The following is a 12,455-nucleotide window of genomic DNA, read 5'->3' on the forward strand; positions in this document are numbered from 1 at the left end:
CTTAATGGCACATCACAGCTTACGTATTTCTACCGACGGTTTCCTTAATCAGTGGTTTCAGACATAAAGAGGTGATTAGCCTCATGTCAAACCCCCAAATCAATGTTTGAAGGACCAACCGTTGGAATCATTGCGTTCGAATATACTTTTTGAGGAACGACATCGTTCGGCTCGGATTTTCTGACAGCCGACTTTCGCAGGCCTCCTCTTCGATTTCCAAGGTGTGCACCCCAAAAAACTGGAAAATTGTTGCGGTTTTCTTTTTTTTTTTTTAACTGCTATAATAATTAACTGCTATTGAGAATTCTTAATAGAAAAACCCCCACTAAACTCACCAACTATTTTAGCTGTAAACAAAGCCTCCGATGCCCCAGCATCATTGGACGCTCTGCACATATAGGTTCCTTCGTTGAATCGACCCAGTCTACGAATTCTTAAAGAACCGTCGATGGCTGCAACATCGCCTATGTATCTGTCGCCCACGAGGTACCCATTTCTGAACCACTTGATCTCGGGGGTACCAGTAGTGGCACTAGCTCTGCAAGCCACGGTAATTTCAGTTCCTCTTGCAGCATATACCGTGCAACCTACATCTACCGACAGCTTTCCTGGTGTCCTGACAACAAATTTCTTCTGCTCACTCTGAACTATCACGGGCGCCCCTATACAAAATAAGCATTAATACAAGCTTAAAATATAGTTTTATTCACTCCTTGCTGTTTGTAACTTTTTAGTTACCTCCAAGTACCCACGCTGACTTAAAAGATATACATTGGAGATGTTTCTAAACCACGCAAACCTCAGCAAACATGATCCTTAAACTTACCTGGGAACCACTTGATATGTTCATTACTTTTCTTACGTTTTAATTGCACATCATTTTAGCGTTTCGTTAATGTTTTTTTATCACCTTTCACAATGTCTTGAGACTGTTTTGATGATTTCCTGGGATGTCTGAGATGTTGAACCAATCGCAGCTGTTTCATACATCATAATTTAATAAGAAAACTTCATTACTTAAAATCACGTAGAATTTACCAAACTGTATTACTTAAATGTACTCTGACCTTCTTTAATTTCAGGTTGACCACTTCCATCTAGAAAATCTGAAATTTAAAATACATAGATTTATCACACCCATACACAAACCTGTGGCCCTTCCAACCTAAATTCACCTTGTTATCAACTTTGAAGATCGCAAAGTTCATAACCAGTCCCTCAGTTAACTTTGGCACAATTTAAGGTTCCACATAGGGAAGTGAACAGGTCGGATGAATGTCTGTGTGAATCTGATTTGTATCGTGCGTTGTCCTATTTTAAGCACTTGTTCAGTCAGAGTGGCCAAAAAGAAACATGCGGGAATTGCCCTTTTTGTATGTTTGGGTGACCCAGCAATCAAATAATCTAAATTAACTCAATGTGAAAATAAATTAGCTGAAAGAGAACAACCTTAAACTCAAATACGAGAAAAGTTAAGTTGTCACGTATAAAGAAATCAATGGAATATCTTCTTCTATGGACGTATAATTTGGCTGTGTTATGAATCAAATCGTGTTTGACGTTCATTTCCTGCTTGCCCAGGATCGTCCAAACATAAATATATTAGAAACTCGACAACTCAAACTCTGATACCTCAGAATAATATTTAGCTTAAAGAATTTGTCGCCCAAGCTACTGCTTGCCACAAGCCCCCGACCGATGTGTGGATGGTCACGGGAATACACATCCTTGATTGGTTACTCATATTGCTTCTCTATAATCCCGAACTCGAGGTAGAGAGCTACAACATGGGTGAAATTTCTCCTCTAAGGAGAAAACGCGAAAATGCAGACTAACTGTAGCCTCGAACCACCGAGCCTCCGATCTTTCGATCGAAAGACCACACCTATCCGCTAACGACACCTAGCCCGCCTCCGGTATCTGTATAAATGGATACTAGCGAATTGTCGGGGAAAACTAAAGAAATACTGGAGGTATGATGGACTAGGCTCACAACAACGAGGGAGTAGGAAGGCTTCTAGATTATTCACGCTAAGGATACCGGAGTAGACCGACAATGCGACCCGGTGTCGAGTGCGACTTTGACAGCCCCGTGGCCATAACCAGCTGAACACAGCCTACTTTCCACAAAACAGAGCTCCACCCATCTTTCGTTTTGTCACAAGTTTCTTGTTTTCCAGTGATGTTTTTGGGTTATCCAGATTTTAGTACAGATATTTATAACATTGTTTTTACAAATTCAAAACAAGCAAACCAACAACAGGGAGATTACCTTCAGAAACATCTCTTCTTTCTCGCACGGCTTCACCATCATCCAGAATGTCAATTAACGTTGAAAAGGAATCAGAAGGATGCGTCTAGTGTCATGAAGCAGAAGAAAACATTTCTAAGAAATGATATTTCTAAAAAGTCTAAAATGATACAGAAGTCAAAAGTTAATTTCTGCTAAGACCTAAATGATGTTTTGGCAATTGTCAGAATGTAGCCTACATCAAAGTCTTTGTTTTATAAAAATCGTACAGAAAACAGAAGTCTTGGCACAGTTGAGGCCCCTACTGCGTATTTGGTGGTGTTCCAAATGATCACATGTTTGTTTTTACATTGACCGTGATCTGATTAATAATCCGGCAGACATGCAGGGAGCTATTTCAAAAAATAAAATAAAATAAAAAAATCAGAAACAACAACAACAACAAAATCAAATTCAAGACAAGAACAGAAAAATATGAAAACAAAAATAAAATCAAACGTAGACAGAACACGATAATGATCAACATAATACAACACGAATAAAAGCTAAAACATATTCAACAAATGTTTTTCCCATGTCCCTTCATCGGTAACAGCGCGATCCCCTTTTCACTCTTTAGGATCGCATCAGACAATGAGACATTTGAGTAAAAAAAATCAGTCAACGTAAGATCGTAAACTATTTTTTTTATCCAATGGAGCTTATTCTATAAAAATCTCTTATAGAATAAATCGAGTCGGCGTCACATGCGTGAAAATAAAATTTCATCTGTTCAGAGACAATGCCCACAATGGGAGAGGTAGTTTACCAACCACCGAAAACCATTTTTCTCGAGAGTATTCTTTGTCACGTTTTCTTTTCGGCAGCATCCTTAGTGGTAAGATTGCGGGAAAACGTAAGTAGAATGCCTGAGGACGAATAACCGCTCGTGTTTTGATAGTGTACTCCAATCCTCCTTCACAGTGGGTCACAATAAAGAGTTAGAATACTGGTGACAGTTTATTTGAAATCCAGTGTCATCAATGCAGACACTTTTACAAGAGTTCAGTATTTTCAAGAACTCTTCAAAAACTCATTAATAATCCATAAGCCCGTTGACCTATCAAATGGTCGATAATACATCACGTGCAGTGACTTTAAATATCGATAAACCTCCTCCTTATTAGTATGCAGTGTTTTATCAGCTGATAACACACTCCTCATTAGTATGCGGTGTTTTATCAGCTGCTAAAACACCCCTCATTAGTATGCGGTGTTTTTCCCGTATGCGAATAAAGGCATAATTGTTATGAACTCTATTGACACACGCTTTTCCAGGAATCGAATGTTTTTGAAGCCGTTCAAAAAACTCGCAGCACGTGTTTTATCGGGTCTAAAACCCCGATAAAATAATCCTGCTCGTTTTTTAAACACTACATAGTCAAACGATCGGACAATGGATTAAAAAGAATTCATCAATTTTCCTTCTGTGGCACGAATCTAGGACGTTTGAATTACGCGTTTACGGTATACTAGGACTGACTTGGGTTAAAGGTTAAATTGTAAACAAAAAATTCCGGATATGTCGTTTCCGATCCATGAAATATAAACTGATAATGATCATTTTCAAATACGTCTAAAATGGTGTCTTCGAAGCACTGACCAAACAATAACATTTACTAGTAAAAAGATAAAAAACATTTTGCTGCACAACTGTAATACTTGGCCCCTTTTTTTCTTTCCAGAATCTGATTAAAGAATTCTGTCTACTTATCGACTGGATACCAATTCATTACTCAATTTAATAGCCCTATTCAGATAGTACATTGTCGATCATTGTCCTGTCAAATGGATGACAAAACTGTCTCCTTTTCCGAGTGTAAGATACAAGACACTTTTCTTATAGTTCTATCTAATTCAGTATTCTAGTGTTGGATAGAATGATTTTACTTAACCCGTGAGATAGGTAGTAGGATACTACGCGCTATTATGCACTAATTCCATTGTCTTCTTTTGTTTACTTGTAGCTCTTTGGTACTAGTTGTTATTCTCTGCTTCACTTGTCAAGTAAAATCACTCTAGATAATTCACAAACCCCGGCTTTACAGAATAACTCCCATTCTACGCTGTATTAATTTATTTTACGGCTTCTAGCGTATCGGATTATTTCTATTTTTTATCTATTATAATAATAAACAGACAGTAATTAAAGGTAATTAAGAATTCTAGATAATTCTACAACACGTGTCAATTACCACTACCAGTGTTCGAAAATTATCCGATAAATTAATCGCTCCTACAATGTTCTCCGATATGTCCATGATTCATCATTAATCAGGCATTACTCAATAATTGTACAAAAATCTTAGTTTATTTCCACAACGATAGGAATTGTCGAAGTATCTGTTGCGTTAGTTTGTGGATCATCACCCCTCTGGTTTGAATTTTTCTCCCTTTTTGGTTGGATGATTCATAATTATTGGTGACGAAAAGGAAATTTGTTTCAGTGCCAGGATTTGAGGTGACGGACGCAAGAATAAAGTATGGTTGCCAGTTCTGGAGTACTCTTCCCAGCTCCACAAAAGAGTAATTTTAAAAAGGCAACCAGGATCCGACAGGAAAATTCTGCTCAATAGTTTTCATCCCGATGCTCGCATTGAAACACGAAAACTGAGAACCACACTAAGGTCCCCCAGGGTGACGTTTGTACAGTGGAATTTCTACCACAGCTTTCAGATTTATTGCACGATGGATGACAACACAGGTTGACCTTTAGACGGGTTCTAACAGAAAAAAATTGACTCAGCTTAAAACGTTGTCTTTTGTAAACTGATGGTGTCAAAAAGGCTTGCAGAAGAGACTAGGAAAAAGTTATCCCCCGTTTAGCATGAAAATTTTGCAGGTTCTAATTCTTGCGGATTTTGCGGATTGACCTCGATCCGCAAAAAGTAGTTCCCGCAGAAAAAAAACCCGCAAAATAAAACGCCGCAAAAAATAACCCACTTAAGTCAAATTAAAAAGTTCACTTGTAATAGACTTGTGCCAATGGGGCGATATACACTGGACTTAAACAAGAACATTAACATGATTTTCCATTGGAAAAGGCAGCCAGAGCTTAGACACATACGGTAGCCTGTATCGCAAACAAAACAATGTCAACAGAAAATGTCAAGTGCACAGCAATCCAGTTCATTTGATTGGCACGAATGGGGTCATCTGCAGGAACACCATTTGCTAGAGCGTTTGCGATGCCAGATTTTTTTACATCAATTCTCGATGATTGCGGGGGTTTTTCTGCTACTTGAACAATGAATCGCAAAAATTGGTTCCACCAGAAATTTCAGTCACCTCGAGCCGCAAAAATATCTTCCCGCAAATCACATAAATGTCGCCAATTCGCAAAATTTTCATGCTACACGGTGCTTCAATTAGATAGAAGTCAATGAATTGTACATGTCTTGAACCTCGGTGTAAAAACCATGGGCAGCGAAAATTATTTTGTAACCTCTTAGGCCCTCAAAGGACACCAAAGAATTCCGGTACAAATTAAGCTAAATGTAATTTGAAATTTGAAGAATAGACAATTCCGTCCGCCAATTTTTTTGAGCCGGTAGGACGAATCTGAGCTAAACATACAACGTTAATTTTTACTGAAAACATTTAATTAAATGGCCCTTAATTACACGACCACGAAAATAAAGCCTCACGACATTAAATTTGCTCGTATGTGACCAGGTACTCTAGCCAGCGACAATTTTGACTCCTAAAAGTGATTAGATTAAATGTGTCATCCTAATATAGGAACTTGATATTTTATGAGACAAATTAAAATATCACCATTTGAAGTGAAAAAAATATAGGTGTAGTGTGATAGATTATTATTTTTAAAAAGGCCTCACGCATCTAAAATGCCTCGGCTAAAAAGACCCAAATACGACACTCCAGTGAACATGTCACCAATTGGTCACTAGGCAGATGACATTTGAGGAGCAAAGTGGACGAACCTTGACGGCATTGCGTTAAAAACAACTATTTTATATCTGTTGACTGCTGCTACACGCTACGCGTTGAAAACAGAGATTAAATCTCGAGTTCGTATCAAAAACTCTCAACTGAATTTTTGACGGTAAGACGAGTGCGGGTCTTCCACAATTCCCAGCAAGCGAAGTGAATCACCTTGATTCATGCAAGAGTTTTGTACGAGAACATGCGATTTTACCGATTAAATCTTTCTCCTCTTTAACCCCAACGATGCTCGGCTCAGGGTATAATATTCAAATGTCACGAAACACGCGAAACCAGACATGTCTACAGAGCACGACTTGAAGAGCGGTTTATTTACCCACATGGTATGTTCTCGGATCACGATGGCAAGTGACTACAATAACAACAGCGCTATATGAAGAAGGCTATCAACTGAATTCAAACTGACCTCCTGTTGTCTTGTGATTATAACAGAACTGGAAAGAATGAGAAGGACAACACATAGGATCCTAGTGACGAGAAATGACGAGAAAATGTTAGAATTAAAAACACATTGCTTTCTTCAGCGATTATGCCTGATAAATCGCGTCGTAAGCTGAGTCGACGTTCCCCCAATATGCAAAGCAATAAGGAATGATGCGCTTACCTTTGCAAAGACAAATTTATCCCCAAATACTGCCTCATGTTATATTAGTGTATGAAGAGTATGGAGTTGACGAACTCGCCAATGTTAAATTATTCGCTGAGATGCACCCTGGTGTATGAGAATTGTGAAAGTTTTGTGTCTCAAGCTGTCAGAAGTATTTCCTGTGAAACGCCGACACGAAAATCACAGCACTTCGACGCAAATTTCTAGAGATCTATACGGATAAATTGGCCATCGACCCACAACACAAGACAGAGGCATGGACAGTCTTCTTGCATAACTCACTAATTTTGCCATCGAACCACAACACAACACGGCTCAGTTTAGTGATTTGATCCGTTAAACATTAAATTCTTGGCATTTGCGGATGTGACAAGCAGATTCCACCCAGGTAGGTGTAATACGATGCTCCTCTTCGTAAACATCAGCTTGTCACAATCGTAAAAACTTGACCTGGGAATCTTCAACTCCCTTCGAGAGGTTGTTGATGCAGCTAAAACACGTATACTTTTACTAGCAACGTTCGTTCGCAGCGCGATACCGTGCAAAATTTCCCACTTTCGTGATGAAATTATTGTGGCTGCTTAATCCGTTCGATTCCAAAACTATCTCGGTGTCGTAGGTCAAATCAATTGTAGGCTTATGGTGCTGCCAGCTCAGTTAATTTTAAACATCTTCAGGTGAACTGAACTGAAAGAGAAAGTTCTGTGCCATACTAGGCAAAGTCCCTCGGCAACTTTGTCTCTGTGAAGTGCGATGTGAGCAGACGAAAGCAAGTCTTCACTCAGTCCTGCAATGTGGCTTATCTTAGAGCAGGCGTTAATATTTTTTGTATAAACAGGCATTTAGGAGAAAACATAAACTTATGTCAACAGCTTTTTCAAACCTTACGACTCGTTTAATACCTTTTACCTGTCTACTCGCGGATATCAGAGTCAAAAGTACAGCAAAAGTGATTGCAATTTTCAATAGACCTTAAATGTCCCCGCAGGCCCTTACTTATGAAAGCTTTCCTTGTTTGTTTCTCTGGTTTTGGGCGTGGTTAGGTGTGTGCCGATAATGCGGTGGTGTTTCCGATTTGCTCAAGCACTCCAGACCAAAACACCTGAAGGACACGGTACAGATTAGTCACTAATTTTTTGCTAGCCCTAGGGTGGGTAGGAAGTTAAAAATGAACGCGTGGGATTAGCGCAGAAACTTTCCCCATTCGTGCGGCGACAGCTATCAGTGTGAAATATAACGTAAATTAAAATGTCAGTATTTACAAACAAAGCTGGCTTTTTGTTTATGCTGCAATCCGTGGAATCTCAGCTTTGAGTTCATTATCAGATCAGACACACAATCAACTCAGAGTTCAAGGTGATGAAGGCCATCAACAAAAAGAAAAAGAAAAAAGAAAAAGAAAAGAAATGTGGTGAGATGATAAGGACCAATAAGTCATCCGCATACACCAACATAAGCGTATGGAATTGATATCGATTTGTTAACGATTGTTATCAGCAATCGATGGAAATCGATAAGCTGTGAGTTCGATGGTTATTGATTGCCAATAGAAATCGACAACGATCGATTGTTTTCGGATGTTGTTGAATGGTCTTGAATCAGTAATCGCAGGGTAATGGGCTCCTGGTAATCGGAAATGTGGGGTCGGTGAACTTTTATCATTTACATAACTTGTCTGTGTTTTTGGAGGAAGTTGTTCACACGGCGTTCCTTGATGTAAACAACAGCATTTTATTTCTATTTGTTTAATTTTATAACAACTGTAAAATTCCCGCACGTTGATTGGCTCGTATCTATTGTCTGTAGGAGTACAGAATGAAATGTCCGGATGAAACGCGCGCGCTTTCTGAACGCAAAATAAAGCCATTTCCGCTCGTACTTTTTCCACGTCTTTGTATAAACAACTCGACGGCCGTTTTCAATGGTGCATAGTCTTACGGGCTATAAAATGACGCCATAAAATATGCAGTGAAAAGCTAGAGCGCCTCTTGAGTTTTGACAATTTTATGACGTCATTATATGGTCTAGTAGACCATAGCTAAAAACTGCCGACAGCCACACTTGTTTCAGACCGGGGGTTTCTCTAATAAAAAAGACGACGGTAATCGTCAGAGTCTAGACCTATTTTTTCGTGACTTGCAGGGACGTTTAAATAGTTGAACATTCTTTCACGAGTTCCCCAATTGCATTACTTTAGGAGTTGTGGAGGTGAAAATAGCTGAAACTGAGATATCAAAAATCGATGAGGTTAGAACTACAACGGGGAAAAGGAAACAGCCTGATTGTCGTTGTTCCAAATTTTATGTGAGTTTAATTAGCAAAAATTCCTCAAATTTTGTTTTATAACAAGCATAGTGGTATTATTTAGTCTTGGCCAAGTGCAAGTTAAAAATCTTTGACATGTGTAAATCTCCATAAAACTTTGACAGACTAGTGTTAACCTGCCCTCATACTAGACCTGTCTAAATCAAACCCGTGTTAACGTCCTAACTCGCAGATGAAGTGTTTTCTGCCTGGCTTCAAGATTCCCACCTGCAACTTATAAGTTTGTATCCTTTTTAGGTTTAGGCTCAATAGATTTGTCGCAGTTTCAGCCGCTCATTTTAAACCTGAACGAATGGTTTTGTCACCTTATTTGATAAACAAATTGAAACAAATAAATAAATAAAGTAAATGGGAATTTCAGCGGCACATCTACAGCGTGGCTTCTTCGACCACTGTTTCCAGGTCGAATTAGAATTCAGGGGAGGATTTAGCCCCCCTCCCTTCCCCCCTTTTTATTTTCTACTTGTATCAGTATTCTTGTATATCGTTAAAAAAATTAATAGGGTGGGGAGGCTCTCTCCACAGTTTCTTCCGCCCCCTCTTTCTGGATCCTCCCCTGGAATTTGGAAGTGTTAGTAATTGTTGTTGTTGTTGTTTTTGTTTTTTGAGAGAGGAAAACACATTGGAGAGAGGATGACCATATGTCAAAAAGAAATAAGCGGCACTCCTGAAGTGGCCGAAATAATTTTAGCACCGAATGCTAATCCGAAAATTGGATCTTTACGTCTGTGTATGGGCCATTTGCCGTCAGGTTTGATCGGTGTGTGATGAAAATCCAGTTGGAGAAAATAATACCAACCTTTCTCTTTGAAATTTGCGAGGTGCGAAGGAAAAATATGGATACTCACCACAAAAGACTATGGCTGTCACATAAAATACTGTAAGAAGTAAGAAGGTCGCACCTTTCATTACCCAGTGCGACTAAAAGGTGCAGCTACTGTAGCATTTACGGATTGCATGAGATCGAGATCTGATGATCAGTAAAGAACAGTGTACGGTAACCCTCCTGAATTTAACACGACACGGCTGTTCGACACGCAACACCTACCGACCACCCTCGACTCACGAAATTCAACAGAGGCAACAGGCAGTCATGTCAAAATACGCTGAGATTTGACGACGTAAAACCTTTTACCTTGAGCTTATTTTGAATATTAGTAACGCTGTTTAATGTGCCACAAAATGGAGATTATTGAGCGACGCCGTCTTGAGCGATGCTTTGTAGCTTTGTATCTCCTTTTAGTTGACGGGACTTCAGAAAAAGACAGTAGAAGCTAAGATGAACAAGAGCAGAAGTGTCTTCTCTATCGAGGAACGATATCACAATCATAGTAGCTCAAAGAGACCGCCTTAAGCCGATAGTCAGACATCGACCGATAAAGCTAATCGTCCGGCTGGACGTCCGGCGTGTGAAGAAAATTAAAGTCTCATGTGCCCAGAACTAATGAAAGAAATACTTCTTATTAACCGAGTTCGAGGTCCATACTGTAGTAGCCTCCAACGCAGACCTCCTTAGCGTTGGAGGCTAATACTGTAGGTTACGGACCGAGTTTTTTTCCCGTTGCGCGCTTGGGCCATAAATCAACGGGAAAAAAAGAGGATCCTTAACTTACCGTACGGACTGAGAAAACGAGGTTACAGTAGTAAGATATTTATTATATCTCTGAGGTTAATCGGGCGCGCGGGAAAGGAAACTTTCAAATTTAGCGAGCAGTACAGTGAAATACGGCCCGCAAAGTTGACCAATCACACCGCGCGTACCAACTTAGAGATATAACAAATGGAGATAATTACTGAAATTAGCGTGCAACATGCATTTTGCAATCACGCATTCATACCCACAAGAGGTGGATTCAGAATTTTCGTAACGGTTAGGCCGGAATATGCAAGAGCGATGAGTCCCTGGGTATTTAGCGCTGTACACTCTGGAAAAGTGGGAAAATGTGGATCATAATGAACACATTTCCCTTTCTCACTTCGCGACAACTGATGACGTCACAAGAGGTACAAGGGTGGTATTAATCAGAGCTGCTCACATTAACAGTTAACAATTATTCACCGATCGACGGCAAAATAAATACTGCAAAGCATTTACAGAGCCGAAGGCGAAGCAAATATGCCCCATTATTAACTGTTCCTGATGCAAAATAATTGTTTTAGTATAATTGTTAGAGGTAAATATTGACCTAAAGATGACTGCAACGCAACATACACATGTACCGCAGCAAATAAAATTACAATGAATTTGACAATTAACTACAAAAGCAAAACAGTGAAGAAGAAAAGTTGTCAGGTACCTTTGTTTGCCTGTTATTAACAGCAAACGCGCTTGAAAAATCGTCTGGATGAGAGGCTGAGGTCGACGTTCAATACATGTAGCATGATAAAGATTCCTTCAAAAAGTGCCCTAGACAAAATAGGTCGAACGCAATAAAATACTATATAAAAAGTGTCGAACGATTTGGCACGGTAGGCTTGTTCATCTCCCTGGGCGCAAGGAAGGCCAGCTCGCAGCGCGTCAAGCTGCTCTTTACACGACACTATAAATTTAATTAATACAACTTCATTGCCCTGCAACAACATCTTTTGAGCAAACATGTACACTGCTTTTGATTTTCTACCACTTAACATCATTTTTATTTCATAAACGCGTAAGCAGTAACGATGCAAAACATTTCAGACAAAGTTAAAACCGGCGTCAGTCCTTAAACTTAACTATTCACGAAGATTACGCACTTAGTGTGGCAAACCAATGCTCCCTTCGCGCGAAATCTGCGTGCTTGCGTTCAACGATCTTCAGATAAAGTAGACGGTGCCTACTATTGTTACTGCGCATACGTTCTGCGCATCTCGAGATACTCGGGTTTCCTATTGGTCGTGCCTGCTAATACAGGAATATTTTTCCGCGGTTTAAAACTATACGGAGAAAATAGAACTTAGCAAATGCTTTTGGTATCTCGAAAGAAAATTGGGAATAACCATGCATTTTTCAGAGATAATTAAGCTTCAATTTAGAAAAAAATCCCATACATTGCTTTATATTTTGGCGCATTTTAGAGATATTATTGCTTAATTATCTCTGAAAGATGCGTGGTTACCCCCAGTTTTCGTTTTGGATTCCAATAGGCCTTGCTAAAATCTGCTTTTCCCGCATAGCCATACACCGCACAAAAATACTTCGATATTAGTAGGCACCGTCCTTAAGACATATATTCATTATCTTATCCTTGCGGTAAGTTGTCTGTCTATGACTACGAAATGATCCAG

General features: G+C 39.4%; 1 protein-coding gene across 7 annotated transcripts in view; it reads right to left on the bottom strand.

Annotated features, from left to right (window-relative positions):
• The window catches only part of LOC146489865 (hemicentin-1-like), a 73,102-nt gene extending 65,504 nt beyond the window's left edge, over positions 1-7,598 (bottom strand). For 4 of the 7 annotated variants that reach the window (XM_085111383.1, XM_085111313.1, XM_085111597.1 and 1 more), the window contains exons 1-5: positions 6,861-7,597; positions 6,663-6,723; positions 2,273-2,357; positions 1,068-1,106; positions 336-662 (exon numbers count right to left, since the gene is read on the bottom strand). In XM_085111383.1, coding sequence (XP_084967509.1) covers positions 336-662; positions 1,068-1,106; positions 2,273-2,357; positions 6,663-6,723; positions 6,861-6,898 — 550 coding nt within the window. In that variant the 5' untranslated portion in view covers positions 6,899-7,597. Of the gene's footprint in view, positions 1-335; positions 663-1,067; positions 1,107-2,272; positions 2,358-6,662; positions 6,724-6,860 lie in introns of all 7 variants that reach the window. The other 3 variants (XM_085111526.1, XM_085111667.1, XM_085111457.1) reach the window with 2 other exon arrangements.
• Positions 7,599-12,455: the final 4,857 nt, after the last annotated feature.

The sequence above is a fragment of the Pavona decussata genome, unplaced genomic scaffold (assembly GCF_977016875.1).
Source record: "Pavona decussata unplaced genomic scaffold, jaPavDecu1.1 SCAFFOLD_2, whole genome shotgun sequence".
Classification (NCBI taxonomy): domain Eukaryota; kingdom Metazoa; phylum Cnidaria; class Anthozoa; order Scleractinia; family Agariciidae; genus Pavona; species Pavona decussata.